Genomic DNA, 23,017 nt, shown 5'->3' with positions numbered 1-23,017 from the left:
CCCAAAGAATAAAGGGAATTGGTGGTGGTATTTGGCTCCTTGTATTTATTTATTGTTTTAGAAGCCTCCTGATGGAGAGCCAGTTACCCAGGGAGGAAAGCCAGCCCCCGGGCCCCCCCCTGCCACCACCTTGGCCTCCAGCTCCGGCCTCCTCCTCTGGTGCACTTCTCCCGGGGGGAGGCCGTGGGCCAGGGTCTTCTCCCAAACGGTCATTTAGATGGCAAGAGGCTCCTTCCAGGAGAAGCAAGGCCCATCTGCCTACCCTGGGGTTTCAGGACCTTCCGCTGACACTTCCCGCTGCGCCCTCGGGGTCCAAAAGCGGGGTGACTCCGTCTTTATATGGAGTTTGCACATCTCCTATCATCAAACAAGAGAGGGGGGCGGGGTGGGAGAGAAGGGGAGCAGCGCGGGAGCCAAGGCGGTGGTGGGTGCGGGTGGGGGGGGGGGAAGCGAGGGAGAGAGATTAATATTTAGTGTTTGCCCGGGTCCTTCTGATGATTTCCTTGAGTCCCTGTCGCCAGTTATTCAGTGGGGAGCAAGACGGATGATGATGCTATTAATAAAATAATAATGATGAGGCCAAGTAACCCCCCATCCCTCGAGATAAATCTCTGCAAGGTTTCAGAGAGGAGGCGTTCACTCTTCTGGCCCTGCCTGGAGGAGGGAGCGCCCCCGGCAGAGGTGGCCCCGGCTCAGCCCGGTGGCCCCGCGGCCCGGGCTCGGTCCCAGCCCCAGGCGGCGGCCGCTGCACCTGGGCGGTTAGAGCCGCGGCCGCGGGGCCTTAATTCGGGGCGCAACGCCATCTACCGGCCTCCTGCCGCACCTGCAGGTGCCCGGGCTTCCAGAGTCGCCCCGCCTCCCCCACCCGAACCCAATATAAGGAAAAAAAAAAAAAAAAAAAAAAAAACTCGGAGGCCCTTTCCACGGAATCCTAATTTAGCCGGGACCTGCCGCTGATTCTGCTCGACCTTTTGTTTACCCACCGACGTTTCCTCCTTTTCAGAGCCGCTTTTTTTTTTTTTTGTAAAGGGCAAGGAGGGGGTGGGGGTGGGGGGCCGGGGCGGGGGGATTGGGGCGCTGAGCTCTCAGACCCCCTGATCGGGCCGCACTGTCTGAAGCAATCGGTTCCCCAGATTACTTGTATTTAATACACAATGCATCATAAAACAAATCCCTCATCCTGACAGGAAGAAAATAGAACAGCTCATAGCTCGAGCCGGTCCAATTTATGGCTAAATTAAAAAAAAAAAAAAAAAAAAAAAAAAGGGCTCCGACAATGGGCAAGTCGAGGAAGGGCCGGAATCCGTGGCAGCAAACCGGGAGCTCTTAAAGGTTCTCAAGCGCCGAGCTCCATGGGAATATCTGCCCGGGTTTTAGGTTATTTACAAAGGATTTTTCCTGTCCTACCTACCACGGCTGGCTGTGCGATTTTCCCTCAAACAATGGCCATTATCTGAAATAACAGTTCAATGTCACAGATAACAGGCCCCCGAAACGAATTAGTCACCACCTCTTGTCATTTCTCTCTCCCCCCCCCCCACCTCCCTCCCTTTTGTTACTATTTTTTTTTTTGTTTGTTTTCCAATCAGCATTTTGGGGAAAGATACATCGACTAGATGTACACGTCTGTTTGCACTTGGAGAAGAACAAAAAGGGGACTTGGCGTGGTCCCCGGTTGCTGACAGAGCTGAGCATCCTCCGCGGGCCCCTCCGCGCCCCCTCCGCGCCCCCGACCCCGCGAGGGTCCCTGCGACCCGCTCCCTCGGCTGAACTTCCCATTGTCGAGCCCAGGAGTTGGATTTGTTCGTTTATTTTTATGAATGGGGTTTTGTGATAACAAGCACTTCTTTCCATTGAACCGGTGGGTTTTACTAGATTTTTCCAAGGGTGGCCCTAGGTACACCCGTAGGCTCTTTGGGTTTGGCCACGCATTCCCTATATTCTCTCTTCCAGGGCCGTTTCTGAAAAGTTTTGATGGAAACTGACCCTGTGCATTAGAAAGTTAATTCATCACCCCGGACACTACGACTGATCCCCCAAAGCAGCGTTGATAATGTTAAGAAGTTTCTAAGAATAACCTGAGCTGTGAAACTGCTTCATTCCACTTTTTTTTTTTTTTAAGAAACGTTCATGGTGTTTTAATGGACCTATCACAGAATCTGGCAAACAAACAAACGCAAACAAACAAACAAACAAAACCCTCATAATCGTCCATCGCTCCAAGCCCTTAACACCTTAACACTCTTTGGGCAGGTTACATGCCAAAAAAAAAAAAAAGTTTCAGATTCTGTAAATGACTTCTTTTAAGGAAACTATGGCTTGAAAAAGCAGCATGCTCTTCAGCTGACCTAACTATAATACTGGAGGGAACAGAGGATGCATTTCAATAATCATCATTTTTAAAAGATGCTTAGCAGAAAACTGGAAATGGACAGGTCAACTTTCAGTGTCATGACGGCTGCTGTTTTCTGGGAAACCTGTGAACTAATGACTGAGGTGTGAGCAGGAGCCAGTGTCTCTCTACCCTACACCCCAAGCTCGCCCCCTCCGGCGCCGCCCCACCCCCAGCCTGGGTGCACACACCCTCACACCCCCCGCCCCAAAAGCACCTCTCCAGCCGATCGCTCCCATCCCCCCTCTCCAACATCTACACACACACACACACACACACACGCACACACACGCACACTTACACTTGTGCTTTCAGGACAAGCGAAACAGAGGCTATTTCCCTAGGGAAAGAAATCCTGCCTGGCGAGATCTCCCCATTGGTTGTTTACCCGGGGAAATCTACATGTTTAAGGGGGATGGTGTATCCACAGTCAGTCCGTCCCTATAGGACTTGGGTCTCGGCGACCTTTTTGTGACCTCTCCCGCCAGAGGAGGCTGCTGTCACTTTAAAAATTTACTGAAAGAGGAGCCCGTCGTCTGGCTTCCGATCACTCTGGGCGGCGGGAGATAGCTCCCTTTCTCCCTCGCCCCGGGTTCTTTCTGGATGGCCGAGCAGATCCTCTTTAAAGAGACAGTCCATGAAATAGAAACCCGGCGGCTGCGCTTGGAGTTGCGAAAGGGGACGATCCCGGGAGGGTCTCGCACCGGGGACGGCGCTGCGGAGGATCTCGCAGGGGGGCTCCCGCTGCCCTCGCCTCCCCGGGCCCCCCCACCCTCTCAGGCTCCCCTCCTCCTGCCTGTCCCCCCCCACCCCACCCCTACCCCCACCCCACCCCTACCCCCACCCCACCCCACCCCTCGGAACTGGGAGAGAGAGAAGGGGAAGAAGTTTTAGTGGGTTTCAGATAACTTTCATTACACATCGGGCTGATAAGAGCAAGAGAAAGTGAGAAAAGAGGGAGGTGATGTGAACCAGAAGGAACAGCTCCGAGCTCATTGAGGGAAAGGGGAGAGAGGGGGAAAGAAAGGGAAAAAAAAAAAAAAAAAAAAAAAAAAAAAAAAAAGCCCAAACACACCAAACCCGGGTCACCCAGACGAGAGGAGACTTCATTTCTGGTCTTAAAAATACACAGTTGGCGGACAATAAATCTGAAACGCGTGGTCCTGGCGAGCAGATCCTAGAGGCGGACAAAGTTATCAGAGAGACCTATTCGGAAATCGAGACGCGAGGCTTTTTTTTCTTTTTTTCTTTTTTTCTTTGTTTTTTTTTTTTTTTATTTTTTGTTTTTTGTTTTTTTTTTTGTTTTTTGTTTTTTTTGTTTTTTTTAAAACATCCCGAAATGTGGTTCGGGATCGTTTGAAAGGATTTTCGTGCAGGAAAGCTGGGGGCTGCCGATGATGGTATTTTGTTTGTTTTCATTCTTCTGTGATTGCCTTTTATTGCTGAGTTTGAGGCCATAGAAATCTGAAGGTAAGAGAACGCTCTCAAAAAAAAAAAAAAAGAAAAAAAAAAAGAAAAAAAGAGTCTTGGCGATGTGCAGAGGCTGTAACTCGGGAGAGTTTCCTGCCTTGGCACCCCTTCCCCGGGGCGCCCCCCGCCGCCTCCCCCCACCCCGCCCCCGGCCGCTCTTCCCACTCGCCCGCGGCCCCGCGGAGCCCGGCGGCTCATCTACGCGGCCCGCGCCGGCGGCGTCCTGGTCCCTCCTCGTCCCTCCTCGTCCCTCCGGGGCAGCGGTGCGGTGTGGACGCGTCTCCGGGGTGGGTCGCCCGGCCTCCGGCGGGTCTGTCCGCGGGCTGCCGGCCTTCTTTCCTCCCGCGCTTCTCCCTCCCTCCCTCCCTCCCCTCCCGCCGGGTGTCTGTCCGTCGGTATCAGGGACGCAGAAGGTGGGGTTTTGCCAAAATCTGAATTCCTGGCACCGGCCACGCGACTTTGGAGCCGCTCTCGGGGCCGGGGCCACCTTGCCAAGTGCAGCCGAGCTGTCCAACACCGCGCGCTGCTTCGCGAGAAAGTCACACTCGGACCCTTTGGCTGGATCCTGGGGATTTTTTTCCCCTTCTTTCCTTTTGCTGTTGGTTTCTTGAAAGGGCCTTTCTCTGAGTCCACCTAAAGGGAATTCTTTTTTATTTTCTTCCTTTCCTTCTTCCTTTCTTTTTTCTTTCTTTCTTTCTTTCTTTCTTTCTTTCTTTCTTTCTTTCTTTTCTTTCTTTCTCTTTCTTTTTTCTTTTTTTTTATTTCTTTATCCTTTCTTCTTTCTTTCTTTCCTTTCTCTTTCTTCTTTCTTTCTTTCTTTCTTTTCTTCCTTTCTTTCTTTTTTTCTTTTCTTTCCTTCTTCCCTCCTTCCTTCTTTCTAAGCTATCTTTGGAACTTGACAGCTTTAAAGAAAAAAAAAAAAACACAGGAGTGTGTTAGCTGAAATGACGGAAGATGCGTTCTTACTTTATTTCATTCGAGATTTCCGAGACGATGAAGACATTGGGGGACACAAATGCAGTTCTCTTGGCAAATCAAAAGTGGATAATTCACCCCCGGGGGGCTGGGGCTGGGGCTGGGGCTGGGGCTGGGGCTGGGGCTGGGGTGGGGGGTGGGGGGGTGGGGTGGGGTAGGGAACGTTTCTGGAGAAAGTTCAGATTTTTGTCTTGGGGCAAGAATATGGAGAGTCAGAAAGGTACTAATGTCGGGGAAATAGTTGAATGATCCATGTAACATATCTGCAAAAAGACATTCTTTGGAAATGAACCTGTTTTTAAATTAATTCCACTGTTGACAGTGGCAATGGCAATAATGTTAACACGGAATAAAATTACACCTAGGATTTTTATGTGCAGTAGAGGCAATCCTTAACTCCCTGCCCCCGCAAAAGGGAATGCTCGAAAGCTAAGGGGATAGATGATGCTTGACTTTGAAATTAACAAGTTTTCCACGTCTTTCTGCAAATATGAAATGGAACTGGTGTTGCATTTCACTGACTTCACCCTATTTCCTTCATTAAATATTTCTCTAGTGTGTCAGTAGAACTGCCTTTTTTTTTTGCTAGTCAAGAAAACAAATAATAAAAGATAGCCAGAAACCAAACAAGTCAAAAAAAAAAAAAAACCCAAACAAAACAAAAATCCCAACTTTTTTACTATTTTAAAATGTGTATTGCTGTTGTTATTTATGCTCCCCGTAGACATCTGGGGGGCGGGGGTTTCTCAAGTTGCCATTGGAGTCACTCAGCATTGAGAGTTGAGGAAAACAACTTAAAGTTTGTGATTTTAAAAATGAGAAATTGTTAACATTTGTCTTTCTCACTAGAGAGGGTATTTAAACGCAGACTTTCTGTTGTTAGTGTGAAGAGGTGTTTTGAAAACGACCTGATTTGTGTTGTGTGGGTGTCTGTGTGTGTAGCAATTATTATCCCTATCTTCTGTTTTGATTTTTCTTTCTTAAATCGTGGGACTACTTATTGCCCTTTAATTGCCTCATGGCCAAAGGCTTATTCATAATGCCTCTTGACTAGAGCCCTCAGAGCACTGGGCTTCTTCTTGAAGTTTGTGGGTGAGTTAATGAGTTGAATCTGCAACTAGGTGATTACCTGAATTCTATGCAAGATTGCTTTTGGTCTATGCATCCAAGAGTTTAATTTTTACTTTTAGATGGGTGTAAATACGGCAGGGTTCTGTGGGAGTTATTTAATTCATTATTTTTTGTTCTAGGCTGTCTTATTTAGTCTGTGATAGGAAACTTCCTCAAGTTTGCATTAACTGATTGACATTAACATTACCACCCTTTCTAGTTACTCGCCATTAGGTCAACAGCTCTGCAGTTTTTGCTATTGATGTTTAAAACATTATTGCTGCTAGTGAATCAGAATAGCTGCGTTTAAGTGTGGAAAACCTTACAGAGGGACGTTTCCCATTTCAATTTTTGTTTAAGGTGTCCTAAGTAATGATTAATATTCAGGATAGGCCAAATGTAAAATCTCGTGAAAAATAACAGTACACAGCCATAGATAATGGTGGCAATTTATTACAATATTATTATATATATTTTTTACCTGTTCACAAGCCAGTTTTTTTTCTTTTTCTTTTTGCTTACTAAATGTGAAATTGAAACATGCATTGGCAGCTGTTAACTAAATCATTAGTTTGCCATATTTTGCATGAGTGTTCACCAATCGTTTGTTTTCATTTATTTTTCTTAAGTTTGGGCAGAAACATCTATGAGACAAATCTTATTATCTTTTTCCATTAAGGATGTGATTCAATTGTTTCATGGTAGTGAAATGCAAAGCGAAAAGAATTTAATGATCTTTAAAGTTTTTGAATTGAATTTATTTAAAGGGCAAAAATGTGAAAGTATACACTTACATGGGAAGACAATCTGAACCTAAAACATGGACTACTTAGTTTAGAAGTATTAGGTTAATATATGCTGTTCAATATTGTGTTTTTTGTAAAAATTACATTGAATAAAATTAAGTCAATAGCACTCATTCATGCATAACAGGGAAACAAGCATTTTTAAAAACCGATTGATCAGTTTTTGCAATAATGTACAATTGCTTTGTTTTTTAAAAATTAGTACATTGCTGCTTCTAAGATAACTTATTATTATTCCTCCTTTATTAATATGCATGCTGTCTGACTTTTTTTTTAAAGGGCATAAAGGAGGACTATACACTCGAATAAAATATTTTCAAGCAATTAACCATTCTAATGAATGAACTGATATGGGAATTGATTGTTCTCATCTTCTTCCTTCCAGATCTTAGATGAGTTTTGCAATGTGAAGTTCTGCATAGATGCTAGTCAACCAGATGTAGGAAGCTGGCTCAAGTACATCAGGTTCGCTGGCTGTTATGATCAGCACAACCTCGTTGCATGCCAGATAAATGACCAGGTATGTTGTAAAGATTTTCTTGTCTTTCTTTGAGAGCACTAAAGTATCAGTGAAGCCTGATGAATAAAAATAACAGTGAGCTGCAGTAGACCCTTGTGGCCTGTTTGTTGATATGGTGAAAGGTAATGCACAAATATGAGTAAGATGCAGAATAAAGTTATTTGCAGTACTACTTTCTTTCAGTGCTACTTTTTTGGGTAGCTTACTCACTTTGTGACTTTATAAATGCTCCAGTTTTCTGAATGTGCTTGAATGATTTAAGGACAGTGTGCTATTTATTGCTAGTTGTTCTTTACCTTTTTTTCTTTACCACCATAATAGGGAAACATTCATAGAGAGTATTGAGCAACTCAATAACACTTTATGAATTTGTGCAGAAATTGGAAGTGATACACTTGAAATATTATATAGATTTTACTTGAAATAGTAGGTAGATATATATATGTGTGTGTGTGTGTGTGTGTGTATGTATGATCTACATGAGGACTTATCTGACTGTGCATTTTATATTGATTTGCCTATTTATAAATGAGAAACACTTTTAGGTTAATCAGAATACTCCCCCCCCCTTTTTTTTGTATATGTGAAAAGTTAAAAAATATCACTGCTGGAAATTGCTTTATGGAGGCCCATGCAGTGAGGTTAACTTTAATAACAATAACTATGAAATAAGATCATGAAAATATCATGAAGCATATTTTGCACTCAATAAAGTTAGGTTATGAATCTTGTAACTTAGTATGACAATAACTAAAACAACAAAAGGTTTTAGCCTGTTAATTTTTGTTTTATAAACACTGTTGGGTTAGAATTTAATTATGTTGTCCATCATTTATTTCTTTTAACCCAATGGTTACCTAAATCAAATATGTTTCAAAGATCATATTAAAATGGTTGTTTGGCAAACTTACTGTGAAAATCACCACCAAGAAAAAGAAAAGTTTAAATTAGATGTTTCCAATTGAAAGCTGTTAAGTAATGTTAGCGTCATATGGTCTAAGACTCTATTTCAATCATCATTATGAGATTATTCTTTGGCATTTTACCAGCCACCAGATAATTTTTCCTGACGAAACTGTAGAAGAGGTAGTAAATTGTAAAATTAGGTTTAAATAGGTATCATTTAAAAATCTTCAACATATATCCAAAATAATAACCCAATCAATTATTTTTTCCCTTTGCTGCAAGAAAACAAGAGGCATTATTGACAAAGGAAAACATTATTAAATTGGCTATTGATTGAGAGCAGAAAATATCCCAAGTCCATCATATGAGTTACTGTCACATCAACAGCGAACACTTTTTGAGCATACACTATTTGTAGATGTGGGAAATGCATAGGTGTTGTGAGTGAATGAATTTTTCATGTTATGTTTCCTACAATAAAGGAGCTGACGGACCTCAAAAGGTAGCTGTAAGAGGAGATAATGTAGTTATATCATAATAATTATTTGCTGTCTATACCTACTGACAATAGGAGCTATCTCCTTGGACAGATAAAACTGTTGTAGGACCAATGAAAGGATGGGGTAAGAATGGGACTTGTGGCCAAAACATTTTTTCATTTAATATTTATGCATCTACTATTTTATAGTAAATATACTCATCATTGGGAATCTTGATTGCATTAAAAAATGCAAAACTACTTTGCTATTGCTAACCATGAATTAGGTTGCTTACTAGGGTAGGCATTTATACTTTTAACACGGTCACTTTTGAGGCACACATTGTAAAATATACTGCTTTCAAAAGAAAATATGCTGGCTTCAGACCATAACGAATAGCATGTTTACTTATTTTAACTGAAGAAATCAGGGGAAATTGTTAATCAGGAAAAAACATAAAAGGCCAATATTAGACACATACCTATTATTTCTGTAAGCACTCGTTTTAAATTTATGTATTTTGCTGGCAGAAATCTAAGATGGTAACAGAGTACATATCAAATAACATAATTGTGAAATTGACATTACATGGTCAAGTAAGTTCACCCATAAACAACGAGAGAGGAAAGTCAGAGGTAAAAGTCAGATTTGTATGATAGGCGATATATGCATACAATCATACTTAGCCCAGTTGACAAGACAAAAGAGAACAGATACCCAAATAATGTATGCATATTTTATAAACATATTCTTCTATAAGCTTGTATACATAGTTCTAAAAGTTAATTAAGACTACAATTTCAGACAGCTTTGAAATGTGAATGGTAGACCAGGTACAATGATATAAGAAAGAGCTGACCTAAGAGATTCTCTAGGTCTGGTTTTTGTTTTTGGGTTTTTTTTTTTTTTTTTTCTGCTCTCTTTTCCATGAGGAATGAGAGCTGCCAAATGGTGAATAAGCACAACTCATCACATTGTGTGAGATATTATTTAATGTCCTTAAAGAGAGACCCTGGACCAGGAATAATTACTAGACACGAGCAATATCAACTCACCTGTACAACACAATAGCAGATGAAGCGCTCTCAAGAAACTATAAAAAAAAAAAAGTGTTTCTCTTTGCTCCAATTTTTAGATAGAGCTCAAGTTTACATAAAATGAATTTTAATAAGAAGACAGGCGTAAGTCCTGGGCTACAGGGAAGAAGGATGTCAGATGAATCTTTCAACTGTAGTCTAGTCATTACAATAATTATGATGGTGCACAAAGAAGGGAAAAGATGGCCCAGAACAAAACAAGGGTTTACAAATTATAGCTCATTTTTGCAAAGATGATATTTTTAGAAATTCTGATGTTAAAGATCAATGTGGATCAATTAATCAATGTGGATCAGCTTTATAATGATGTAGAGGAATTCTGTAAAAGAGAATAAATGTGCTTGCTGAGATGATAAGACAGGTTGGTAATAGTGAGACAGTCAAAACATGTGGACTGGATAAAACCCATACTTGATTTGTTTAGGGGTAAAGAAGTACTTAGAAACAGCACGGATTTTGATTTTCAAGTAAAGTTGAAAAAAGGATGTCATCTGGTTTGTCTCATAAAAACAAAGGCTATGCGATTAACATTTTCCTAATACCTCTATACAAGCATTTTATTTGAGGGGATTTTCCCAAGTTTGAATTTTCCAGTAGATTTCTGCAAGTTATTTTATTTCAGGGTCCTCCCTGCCCCCCCCCCCCCCCAGGCCAGAGTGAGCTTTGTGGCAGTTTTCTTTCCTAATGCTTCCTAGAAAGACTCAACCTTATTGTTTTTAGATGTTTCTTCATGTTTTCAAAATTATTGTTAGTGATGTTTTTGGAGATAGCAACTCTGAAAACACTGTAATGAACGGTTAAAATCATAATTTCTAAGTAGCTGTAGCTCCTGGCTGCTAGCCTTTACCACCTTCTGGAAAATACTCTGTTAACTATAGTAATTTATCTTTGTAGAAGAAGGCCACACCAAAGACACTAGTAAATTAAGCTCCAATCACATTCAAGCCATAAAACACAAGATCTATAATAATATCCAAGGTTCTTTATCCTTGAAGTCCTAATTATTTTCCCCATATTCCTCAAAGTTCCTGTACAATATTACAGAGCCACACTGCTGTGCCCATGGCATTTAGCTGGGAATTTTTCTTGAGACAGACAATGCTTCAATATTTTTACATTTTAACAGTCTGAAATTGCCCCCGGTTGCTTTCAGGACCAAGAGCTGGTACTGGGAGGAAAAGCAGAGAGTTGGGTGAAGAAAGTTCTTTCCAGAATAGGTTCTCAGGAGGACCAAATATGTAAGGGAAGTGTGAGAACAGTTAATTATTTTGAATTTCATTTACATCTGGAAACACCCATGTGTTTAATGTTAAGTAGGCAAACGTCTAGTTGATTTGTTGAGCTTTTCTTTCCTTCTTTTCTTTTCCTTCTTTTCTTCTTTCTTTCTTTCTGTCTTTTTTTTTTTTTCCTGGATATTCTGATGTCCTTTCCTTTGATGTTTGTAGATAACTTTACAAACTATTCTGCGGGGTGGATGTAGCACATTGCTTTAGATTTGGTCTCACCTTGCTCTTACCTTTCCCTCCACTCTTTGATAAGTTCCCTCATACCTCTGTATTTCTGTACCTTCACCTTGAACAAAGGCAAGGTGACCCACAGACCCCTTATGCACCTCAAACAAGGCCAGTTCTCTATCTCCATGCTATGTTTGCAAATTTGGGGTACTTTTGCAATAGCTAGCTCTTTGCACACAGTTTTTCCTCTGATACCTCTTCGCGGTGAGACCACATTGGTTGTAATCAGACAGGTCACTAAAGCACGTTTCATAATAACTTGACTTTTTAGACCTAAGACCTGCCTTTCCGCTCTTGATCATGAGAATGATCTGGGCGTGTGCTTGGGCGGGGGGGGGGGTGGGTGGGTAACATTTCATATGTATGTATGTGTTCTGCATCCTGGAGAGGAACAGGGTTTCACTCAAACTCCTGGCCTGCCCTTAACATGGTCTATAACTGGAATAAAGTTCTCAGAAACCCAAGACATTATTAATCTTGTCATTTACACAAGGTGATAAGTCCTTTCATTTTTAAACAGGCCCTTGACAGCTGGTATTTAGTAAGTAGAATAAGAGAAGTCTGCTGTTCACTTCGAATAAAAAGAAATGTGTCAATAAGAGATTATCCAATGCCTGATGTATATTTTGAAGAAATAAGATATAGAGGAACGAGCGCCCCTCAGAGAGCTGAAGGTCAGCATTCACTCGGGTTTTTGCCAGCTCTCTTGTGGTTAATGAACGGCAGCAAGACTCGACAGTGTTTTCAGTTGGAACAGGCATTGTTCTCGTTTGTGCTTTACCTTATAAAGTTTTAACTGCTTCCAGGACGATCGTGGCTGAATTGGCACACCCACTTTCCCTCTCCTTAGGTCCACGTCAGTGGTTCTATCAAGACGGCCGTGACACTAGGCCAGTATTATTACTGCAAGCTTATTATGGGCTCAATTATCAAGTTATTTTCTTTGGCTTTTTACGGAGGAAAAAAAAATGTTTTCCTGAATTATTCAATTAATGCAATTTGGGCGAAAAAGCAGGGAAGAGCAGCTATGTAGAAAGCAAAATGTAATTTGTTCGCCTCTTTCCACTTTTTAAAAATGTTTGCGTCAACTGTCAGGTAATTTGTTAATTTGCTCTTCCTTTACAAGGATTTCTGTCCACATTTTCTATGACCTCTTTTGATGTTAAAATTATTATTGGCTTTGGGCATTTTCTTTGCTTTCCTTTTAAGTCAAGTTCCACTTTTATACCAAAGTTATGCTCTGCTGTTTTAAGATGAGTGCCAGCTGGCAATACCCAGAGACTGGCCTTGTGAACAGGGCCTAGGCTGACTTTGGGGGGGATGTTGTCTGGCTGATAAGTTACTTCCTTCACCCGAAGATGAAACTATCTCAGGCATAGTTTGCCATTTGATATTCACGTAATAAGACAAACAGCACTTTTTGGGGGGGAGGGCCTCCCCCAAAAAAGTTTCCCTCAAGTAATGATGCTCAGGACAGAAAACAGCCATAACGCTATGCAGGCTAGGAGTTTTATGAAGATTCACCCGTCACACAAGTTGAAAAAGTGGGTAACCTGAAGTATTCTGTGCACGTTTTAAGTAATTAGTGTTTGCATGTGTAGAACACCTGTCATTCAGGAAGATCTCAGAGCATCACATCCATGCTAGAGTCCAGCTAATTCTGGAATGGTGCCGAAAAGATAGTCATCAGAATGCATTAAGATCCATCAAGGAGGAAAACATGTTGGTTAAGGACACAAGAAAACCTCCAGCCTACTAAAAACCCCAAACATGTGATCTTTAGCTTCCTCATCGTGTAATGATGAAAGTCTTCCCAGGCATGCTGAAACCATTCAGAATGATCCATTTTCATAGAATTACATGAAATGGCCACATTTAAGACAGGTGCCTACTGGATAATTCTGTGGGAACTGTAGAGTGATCCTTAAAGGTCATTTAATGGAAACTTCCAAGGCTTCCAGGCTGGGTACACTGTAGGCTCCAGATACAATAATTGGTGGATCTTTATCATCTGCTCTATTTATACAAACTAAAACCAACAGTCAGTTCTCTGTTTTGTGTCATCCAGTAAATTATACCTGGCTTTCTCTTCATGTTATTAATAAAGAGATAAAAATGGAGGAAAAAGCCTCTCCTCCGGTAATATTTTTGTCCTGAAAATAACCAGTGGATACATATTGTTTGGATGTAGGAGGACGGTACCTCATAGTTCTCAAAATATCTTTTAGTCTTTAGACTGTCATCTTAAAGAGGGATATGGTAAGCCATCTCCTTGGAGAAATTAAGGAAACTGAGGGTGGTTTGCTTTGGCAGAACTTGGCCATGATAAAGCTTCCATTCTGCAGGACAAATGTCTCTCTGTTCTGTAATCAGTCTCTCTGTCTCCTGAAGACACTTCTCATTATCTCTTACCAGTTAGGCTGAGAATGTATAATAGAGTCCCTCTTGTTGAGACTAAAAGCTTGACATTACTCCTGTCCTCCTGAACATTGGGGTTTCCCACATTGCTATGGGTTCCAGACCGTGTTTTCTAAAGCCAGAACACATGCACACATTGTCTTTGGCAACCTGATGTTAACTCTCTGCAGCACCAAGGCTGACAGATGTGTTCATATCTAATGTTGACTTTGTTCAGATATGCAAACTGTCACCTACCTCCCCTCCCACCTAGCTTCCAAATGTTAAAGCTCCACTCAGCCTTTCCTAGTCTGCTGACTGCTAAATTGCATGAAGTATAGAAAATAAAGCATTCAGGCTGAATGTTGGGAGCTGGAAGAGGGAAAAATCAACTGTCAACTTCAAAGCGAGAAGACAGCAATAGTCTGAAAAAGTTGTCTCTCAGTACAGATTCTGCAGGGAGTACATTTCTCTATTATTTCAATTATTACAACTTCCTGAATAGGTTGAAGGTCATTCATAATTCACACTTCTGTCATTTTTAGACATGCCAAACGCAGTCTATTAAGCATAAATAAAACTTCAGTGCTTGACCAGGAAAAATAAACGGGGTTTGTAACAATGAGGCCTTGTTCATCTTTTTAAAAGTAAATGATGTGTTTTCCTTTTTTTTTTTCTTGTTTTCCCCCCTGTGCACTGAATTTCTCTTCTGTCTCAATAGTACAAGCACAATACTTTAAATTGATCCAAGCATAGCAAACTAGACTGTAAGTCTGGTCTGACAGATTCTAGATTTTTCTATTTTATAGGATAATAAACAAGAACCCACATTATTACCATTTATAAATACAAATAGTAGCATTGTCTATTTGATGGAGGACTAGTTTGAACACAGGCCTTGACAGTATAAAACAGAATTCGTCTGAAGTCTTTTATAGCCTATTAACTTTCCTGTTGGAATGCTTGTAAGCGTCCATACTCTTTTTAGTGCTTGTGCTCCTGGACTTAAATAACAAAAGAACAGAAATATTTAATAAAATAGGATTAATTCCAATTCCAACTATATATAACTATATATAACATATATTATATACAACATTCTGTATATAATATATAATTATACATCGCTTATATGATATATAATTAGAATTAAGCATATGCCATTAAATGTTCATTTACATTAGTACATAAAGTATGAGATTGCTCATATTTTATGCAAATTTAAAATTTCCCCAAGGTGTATACTTTGCCACATTTATATATATATATTTATATATAAAAATATATAACATACTTAAACACATTTATACTTATATATATCATTGTATGAAAATATATCTTTTGGAAGTCTAAAATTTGTTAAATCAAATCCAATCACCACTGCCTTTTATCCCTAGCTTAGCCTTGTGAATATTAACTGAACGGATATTCTTTTGGCATTTGGAACTGGTTTCAAGGTTTGATTAAAATACATACATTTAATTATGTTTGGAGTAATTCCTATGTAGATGTACATAATATTACATTTATGCCTTAAATCATGAATTTTACCACTAGTAAAAGTGAACAGCTTGGGGAATTTCTAGTTTTATTTTCAAATGCTCAAATGATTTGGAATGAAAAAAAAAACATTCAGAAATTCCACTACTGTGCTATCTTAGCAAACTTAGAAAATTAAAAACTATGAAATGATCTATTAAAACAGTTACTATAAATATTTATTCTTATAAATGAGTCTTCTAGAGATCAAGATATAATATTCACACTTACAAAGATAGAAATAGAGCTTTTTGGAAGAATAAAAAGAGTACCTGAAGATATTGGGAAATTTAAATTTTTTATATGATAAAATAAAAAAAACACCTTAACTTTCAAAAGTGTCAAATGTACACACAGGTCACGGTCATAACATGGTGTATTTCTGGTATTTGTTACTTGCTACCAAAGAGAAAACTCTAGAGGAGTTAACACACTTTAAAAATACTTATCATGACTTTTAAAAGAATGGAATTTTTATATCTTCCTATTATCTTATTCTCTAAGGGCTCCTTCCTCTTATCTTTCAACTTATATTGTGAGGAATTGAGTTTTTTCCTTCTTATAAAGGATTCCGAGAGAGATACAACAAAATAATAAACCGACAGCCCTTTTGTATCAATTTGAACTTTTTCTAAGTCTTTGAGACTTTGGAGTCCCTCTTTACATACTTGAGTTTGAATTCATCACAAAATCCCAGATCCAGGACATTTTTATTCTGGATGTAGATAGCTTTTTCCATAAACCCCCCTCCCCTGATGGGAGAGGAGAATTCAACAGAGTAATGATTCCCTTCCATTTTTCCCCAACACAAAAACCAGAGAGGTTACATTGGTAGGATCTCTGCCTCTGGTACGTAACTCAGATGACATATAACTCATAGGACTGCAGTAGAGCCGAGATTTTGAGAATACACTGAGTTCAAAGACATTATGGTTATATATTTTATGAGCATGGCCAAGAATACCTAATGTACAAACCTGTGGGGAAAAGCTACTTAAATCACTTCTGTTATTTATTATATTTTTATTTGCTGAAAGACCTATTTTTATCATATAAAAGCAGAGATGTGATACCTTATTTTCTGAAAGTCTTGATTCCTCCAAGATGACATTCCATCATTCCTCCACATAATTGTTTTGAGGCAACAAATCGTCATTATGTTTTTGTTTAAACTCCTCCTCTTGCTTCTCAAAGGCTTGTAGAGTGTATTATTATTGCTAGAACATAAATTAATGTCCTATGCAGACATCTCTGGATTCGAGCATTCAAATTATATTTTTGGGTCGTTGTAATTATAGGTGGAAAAACATAATGTTACCGAATCTCTCGGAGATCCTAAGAGATGAGTTATAAAGAGGATCACAAGTGGCAGCAACACCTCGAAAAAACCCACTAGATCTTTAAGGGTGTGGTAGATGGGACTTTGAGGCACATTCTTATTGCTATATGAGGAAGCGTGCCCAGAATCTGCCCTCATTACGTCTGGTGCTTGCCAGTTCTTTTCAAACCTCAGTTTCATGAGCACCATAAAAATTCACTTAAAATCGAAAAGAACACCCTGAAGTTAAAACCCACTCTGCTTTGCCTTGCCTTTCGTGGCCTGGAATGTCACCTTTTACCTCCAGTAAATAAAGCCAACATCAACACTCTTCCATGTCTTTTATTTTTTATGCACTCAATATTCTTCACATGACAGTCTGGACACTTACAGGGAATTACCGTGGTGATCAATGTCCCTGCAAAGAGAATTGTCTCTATACTGTGTACTTACAACATACCTATCATTTTCTTTTGTTTCTTGGACTGTTCACATTGGATTGAGTAAATCTAAAATGGAATTAAAAGAGACGTGATTAATACTGGACCACAAAGAAATCATGATATCATAATACTTTCTTAAAATGACCTGGTGTGTGTGTCTAAGCAGCGTTCCCCAACAGAGACAATTGTACTGTGTGACGATCTTTCAGGGTATTGTCTCTTTAACCTCACTATTTCCGAGAAGCCACCGAAAAGTTCTAATATGTCACAATTCAAATGTCAACATGTTGTTGGAAAGGAAGCTAATAAGTTAAACCTTTGAGAGATGCCAAAAAAAGAGGTGATTCAAACTGTTGAGAGAAGTCCATTGTTTTCTAAGGGGAAACAGAACTCCAGAATGAAATAGGGTGCTTATAAGCATTTAACTGGAAGGTTTAGGGGGAAAAAAGGCGAATGCACAGTAATTTTTCTCAATCTGATAAACTTTTTGAACAGAGCTATCCCTCTTAAAGGATCCCTCTTATTCTTTCCAAAACCAGGAAACTGTGCAGAGTTAATAAGATACAAACTGCAAAACACCGATTTTTTGTAGAAATAACACACAACAAGGAGTAATTTTCTTAAGACAGTCTAGAGTCTATCTATGGGTAGATGTAAAGAATCTTAGGTTATATTATAACGCATTCTAGCAAAATTTTGCATTTGGCATTATTTCCTATAAACCAATTTAACGTGATTAAATTACTGTTGATTGGGGAAAAGAAAGATTTTATTTTGACAGGAAAGAAAGTAGTCAGAAAACACTCCTCACTGAGTGATTTTTTTTTTTTTTTTTTTGGATTTAGCACAATTTGTGCTGTGATGTTTTTTATAGAAAAATAAACAATTGGACTTTAGAGCCACCTACTGGAATAAAGAGGCACATACTTAAATTTGATGTCTTCTGCTTTTCAAAAGATAAATAGATAAATACCGTGAAAGTTATGCACATTTCTGCTGATCTTATAAGATATGCATTTACTCAGTTTTTCTCGGTTTGAAATGTCAAATACCCTGCAAGAAACCAACATAGTTAAAGCAATATGCCCTCTAAAGATATGTATTCTCACAGTTCTTGGTAACTTGTGTGAGTTTTTTCCCCATTGGATTGAGATTGAGCAGAATTGAATCCTTGGTTTTGTTGTTGTCTTTGTTGCTCTGGTGGTTTTGTGCGTGTGTGTGTGTGTGTGTGTGTGTGTGTATGAATGTTACTGGTTTCATTTTCACCGGTTAATTGTATAATCTCATTCTTTCTTCCACAACCCCGATCTGGTCTTGGAATTGTTGTTGAATAAATAATCTTAGATTACAATTAAAAACTAAGAACGTTTTTTTTTTTTTTGGTGGTAAAATGAATAAGCACCTTAAATGTTTTCATGATTAAATGCTTTTTTATTGAGATATGATTGATGTGTAACATTATATTAGTTTCAGGCGTACAGCATGAGAATTAGGTACTTGTATATATTGTGAATTAAAATGCTTTTATAAATGAAAAACATCCTGAAGCTTGGACAAGTAAGTTGGACAGTGACTTTCCTAAGGTCACAGAGCTGGTTGGGGGAAAGGTAGGCAGCTCTCAGAAATTATAGGTCCACACATTTGCGCCATGGCTTTTTAGTTAGTCATTAACGAATTTATTAAATTCTTTCTCTTCTCAGCATTTTGCTAGAAAGCAGGGGAATAAGCACCACCCCCTACCACCTTGGTGAATGAATCCATTAAAGGCATACCGCCTGCTTTCAGAGAGTGGGATTCAGGAGCTGGGGCATGAGGGCAAGCCCTGGATCTTGGTGAGAGAGGGATTAAGCTTTTAAAAAACAAAATATTCTTCTTTGACTATTTTTGCTAAAGCTCAGTTCTTTATGTCATGTCCTTCCAACCTATTGCCTTAAAAACAACCATGTTGAGATGGTGCTGCTTTTGAGGATGTGCTGAGGGGTGGCTATAACCCTGTCCCACTTTGCAAGGCTACCGCTAGATAAAGCCCGACACAGTCAGCTCTGTGAGTTCCCGTGTGGCTCACTAGAGTGAGGAATTCAGAGAAGGGAAAGTCCTTCACTAAACATTACACGAGGTATATATGCCACAGGAAGCCTTGTATTAAGACAAGGTTTGCCTTAATTGTATTAAGACAATTTGCTTGGCGAAGCAGGATTTGGAAGAGATTTGTGAACTGGCATGAGCGCCACAGCTTTCCATTTGTCATCAGAAGGCTAATTATCAGTACACAAAACAGGACGTCACACTTGTTTTGACAAAAATAAAAAATATATATTTTTTTTGTTAAGGTCTGAGAAAATGTACAGATATTAGTGTTGTATCTTGCTCTTCCTTAACATTCACTTCTGTCTCTCTTCCCACCCCAACCATTTCTGGTCTTTTGAAGATATTTTATAGAGTAGTCACAGACATTGCACCAGGAGAGGAGCTCCTGCTGTTCATGAAGAGTGAAGACTATCCCCATGAAACTATGGCGCCGGATATCCACGGTTAGTACTCCTCACACCACCATCCTCACTGCCCTGGTTTGGTCGCTGCGGCGAAGCATCCCCATGAGTTCATCACACATGGCATTTGTCAGTTTTCCTGGCTCTTCAGTGTCTGTTTTAACAAACTCTGTCTTGCGACTGGCTCTTTTCTTGGCTTGACATCTGGCTAATGTAACTGTGGAGCTCAAGCAAGCAGAGGTCCTCCCTCAAGTGGAGGGCAAAGGAATTTTGAATATTTCGACTGAGATATCACCTGGTTAAAATTTGTCAGGGCCTTAGATTATGGTGAGAATCCTTTCATTGTAGAGAAGTCATTTCAGGGCCCTCGGTTGGGGGGCTCACAAATCTAGTGGATGTTTCTTCCCATCTAATGTTCTCTTCCTGGGAAAAGTGTGTCAATGTGAGTAAAATCCTAGCCAGCATGACCATATGGGAGGGAGATGGGAGGATGGGGACTGGGACAAAAGGACACATGAGGAAACTTTACAGCCAGAGAAATTTTTACTTGCCAGGGACCTAAATTGAATGAAGGGGGGACCGAAACAATTACAATGACTATGTATGTATGTACAGGACAGATAAAGAGAAAATTCTACCCACATTGATTTGTATCATTGAGATGAGAATTTAATACTTTTTTTCTTTTTCTTATTTCTCTCGCTTAATATAACATGATTTGGTTCAATATAATCTAGTAGTATCTTTAGAGTGCTTTTTAGTTGGAAGGATCATTGGGAAGGGTTACTCATCCCGACTTAGCTGACAGGTGGCGATCGAGCCACCTCCCATCCCTCTGGCATTCCCAATGGGAAAACCCCAGTCTCTGCTTCTAGAGCTCCTCTGAAGGAAGCTACCAGTCTTGGCTGGCTCTTTACTTGAACATTTTTTTCCTTTGGCTGGGCTGCATTCTGCCTTTTTTGTAGATTATAGCAGTTATATTTTGGGGAACTTTTTGGAAATTCTTTTCTTCTTAGAAACCCAGGGTTTTCAACCAGCCGGGTAGAGTTTCAGCCTGAACAGGGAGCCTGACCCAGTGGGGTCTGTGACAGCTGAGCGTGCTTCTAGGCTAAGAGACATAATCTGGGCTTTCTCTAGTGCAAGGCAACTTTCATTGGTCAATATTAGGTCTAAAAAGGTTTTCTAACAATTATTTTTAGAAATCTAAACAATTAGTCTACTTTAAAAAAAAAAACTAAATGGACATATTTTTTAGGGCTACCATCCTTTCTTGAACCCATCAGTTGCATTTTGTTTTTATTGTGTCATACCCATACCCATATATATATACACACACCAATGCGTTATATGTAATGGTTATGGTGTGTAAGTAGTGGTTTGTGTTTTATACTTCCAGGATTTCACATTGCTTAGGAGAGAGAAAAGAAAACACATGCATTGCACACCTACTATATACCAGATACATGCTCTCCATTTATTATCTCATTTGGTCTTACACATAGATTAAACCCATAAGAGAGGAATCATTTCTATGATACACATAGAAAAACTGAGGCTACCTAAAGCAAGGTAAATTGGCCAAGACCACACTATCAGCTTTCAAACCAAGGTCTTGCTGTCTCTAGAACCTAGGCCTTTTCCATACATTCTGTGGCCTGGAAGTTCTGTTTGTATTCAGACTGCTGCTGAGACCCTAAATGTAGATTTTTTTTTTTTTTTTTAAGAGAGTGAGTGGGAGTGAGTTGGGTGGGAGCATAGAAAGAGAGAGTGAAAGAGACAGAGAATCCCAAGCAGGCTCCACACCCAGGTAGGGATCAATCTCATGGCCCTGAGATCATGACCTGAGCTGAAACCAAGAATTGAACTCTTAACCGACTGAGTCACCCAGGCGCACCCTAATTGTAGATCTGAACTATGTGAATAATGTGACAGATTATAGGAAATGCTTCCATTACCTGGTTAATGTCATCGAGAAACCTGACTTTAGAGCGGAGGCGATTTATTTGAGAATACCTCTTTTTCCTTAAGCCTCTACAATCCAAAGTTGACACACATATTAAAATATATAGCGATCTTTACCGTCCTGGCCCCCTTCTTTTTGGTTTAGTTTGAATGAAACCAGTATTGTTATGTGGATTATAGCAGTGGTGTCCCATTTGACTTCCACTTAACTTCTCACACTCCAGCTAGGCTTTCCGACTTTCACTGGCTTTCTGTTCCCTTCTTGGCATGGACCCCCAAGGCCCCTGGTGAGCCACTATGCTCTTACTTCTCTTCCCATTGCTTCTCTAAATTCACCCTATCAACCTGCCCTGTTTGACTACAGCCCTGCCTTTTCACAAGCTGCCATGCCCTTCCTGGCCTTTATCATTGCTCCACATCATTTCCACGGCCTGAAACATCCTCTCTCATCCCACTTCACCTGGTTGATGCTTGCTCCTTACCAAGCCTTTTCGGAACCTCTCTCCCTCAGATTAGATGGATTAGACACGTTCCTCTGGGCTCCCCTAGGCCCTATGCATGCATCTGTCATAAAATATGTCACACTCTATTTGTTCACATGTGTATCCCCTTGAGCTTCTTATATAATCATTCCCTAGCAAAATGCCTCACATTTGTTGGTGACTAAAATATTCCCACAAAAACCTTCAGCCAGTGAGCAACTGGCTATAGGTCCTGGCTGTAGGTCTATAAAACAGGGATTATGTATCATGTTGCCCTGGGTGTCTTTCCAGCATTGTGAGCTGTTTTCAAGACTTCGGTGATTGCATCTGTGTGATCTGTGCATAGTATGGCCTCACGAGTGGGCTAAAATCTATTCAAATGGAAAGAATAGGAACAATACCATCACTCCCTGACACTTTATAGCCTTGTTATCCCTAGTTTCCCCCATTACCATTTATTTATCTTACTGATTCAAAGTGCAAATTCATGCTATGTTTGCTGTTTAACAAGGCCCTGCCAATTAGCACTGGCCATAGGGTAACATAACTTAGCCTACAAGGATTCTAAAAACAATCTGTGTCCTGTTTTGTGGTAACAATGAGTGTGATGAAACATCCCAATCTACTGCTATTAACCAGGTATAAGCATGAGTCAGATGGGGACTCTGTGTCCCACATGCCTTCCAGGTAACATGGGCACGGTGAGAAGTGTTTGAGACAGAGATGGGTTCAAATCCTGACCCAACCACTTGGTTCTATAGTCCTCGACTTGTTACTGAACTTCTCTGAGCTTCCGTAGCTTCATCTGAAAATGGCATAAAAATCCGACCTATAATTTCTCACTTCCAAATTTGGAGAAATATCAGAAGTCCATGAACAGTGTTGAGGAAATAGACAATGCATGGTCCGCAGTCGTTATTACTTTGAATGTCCTGTGGATAGTCACCCCTAGGAGGGTTAACGCCATAAAGTTTTACCTTATGGTAAGGAGGCTATACTGTAGCCACAGGAACCACATTATCATGCGAGGCTCTGTCCTGGCTTCTCTACAGGTATTATTTTAAATTCAGGTTAAAATGGAAGTGGTAGAAATGACAACTAAATCATTTCTAGTATGT

The 23,017-nt window shown here is 40.1% G+C and overlaps 1 protein-coding gene across 22 annotated transcripts in view; it reads left to right on the top strand.

The window, feature by feature from the left end:
- MECOM (MDS1 and EVI1 complex locus) overlaps window positions 1-23,017 on the top strand; it is a 552,947-nt gene that overhangs the window by 485,777 nt on the left and 44,153 nt on the right. For 12 of the 22 annotated variants that reach the window (XM_072807999.1, XM_072808000.1, XM_072807991.1 and 9 more), the window contains 2 exons: window positions 7,139-7,273; window positions 19,395-19,497. In XM_072807999.1, coding sequence (XP_072664100.1) covers window positions 7,139-7,273; window positions 19,395-19,497 — 238 coding nt within the window. Of the gene's footprint in view, window positions 1-2,825; window positions 3,863-4,011; window positions 4,150-4,581; window positions 4,903-5,001; window positions 5,930-7,138; window positions 7,274-19,394; window positions 19,498-23,017 lie in introns of those variants that run through there. The other 10 variants (XM_072808007.1, XM_072808009.1, XM_072808006.1 and 7 more) reach the window with 5 other exon arrangements.

Source organism: Canis lupus, chromosome 31 (genome assembly GCF_048164855.1).
Source record: "Canis lupus baileyi chromosome 31, mCanLup2.hap1, whole genome shotgun sequence".
In the NCBI taxonomy this organism is placed as follows: Eukaryota; Metazoa; Chordata; class Mammalia; order Carnivora; family Canidae; genus Canis; species Canis lupus.
Note: the sequence above shows the minus strand (reverse complement) of the source record. Positions and strands in the feature narration are given on the sequence as shown.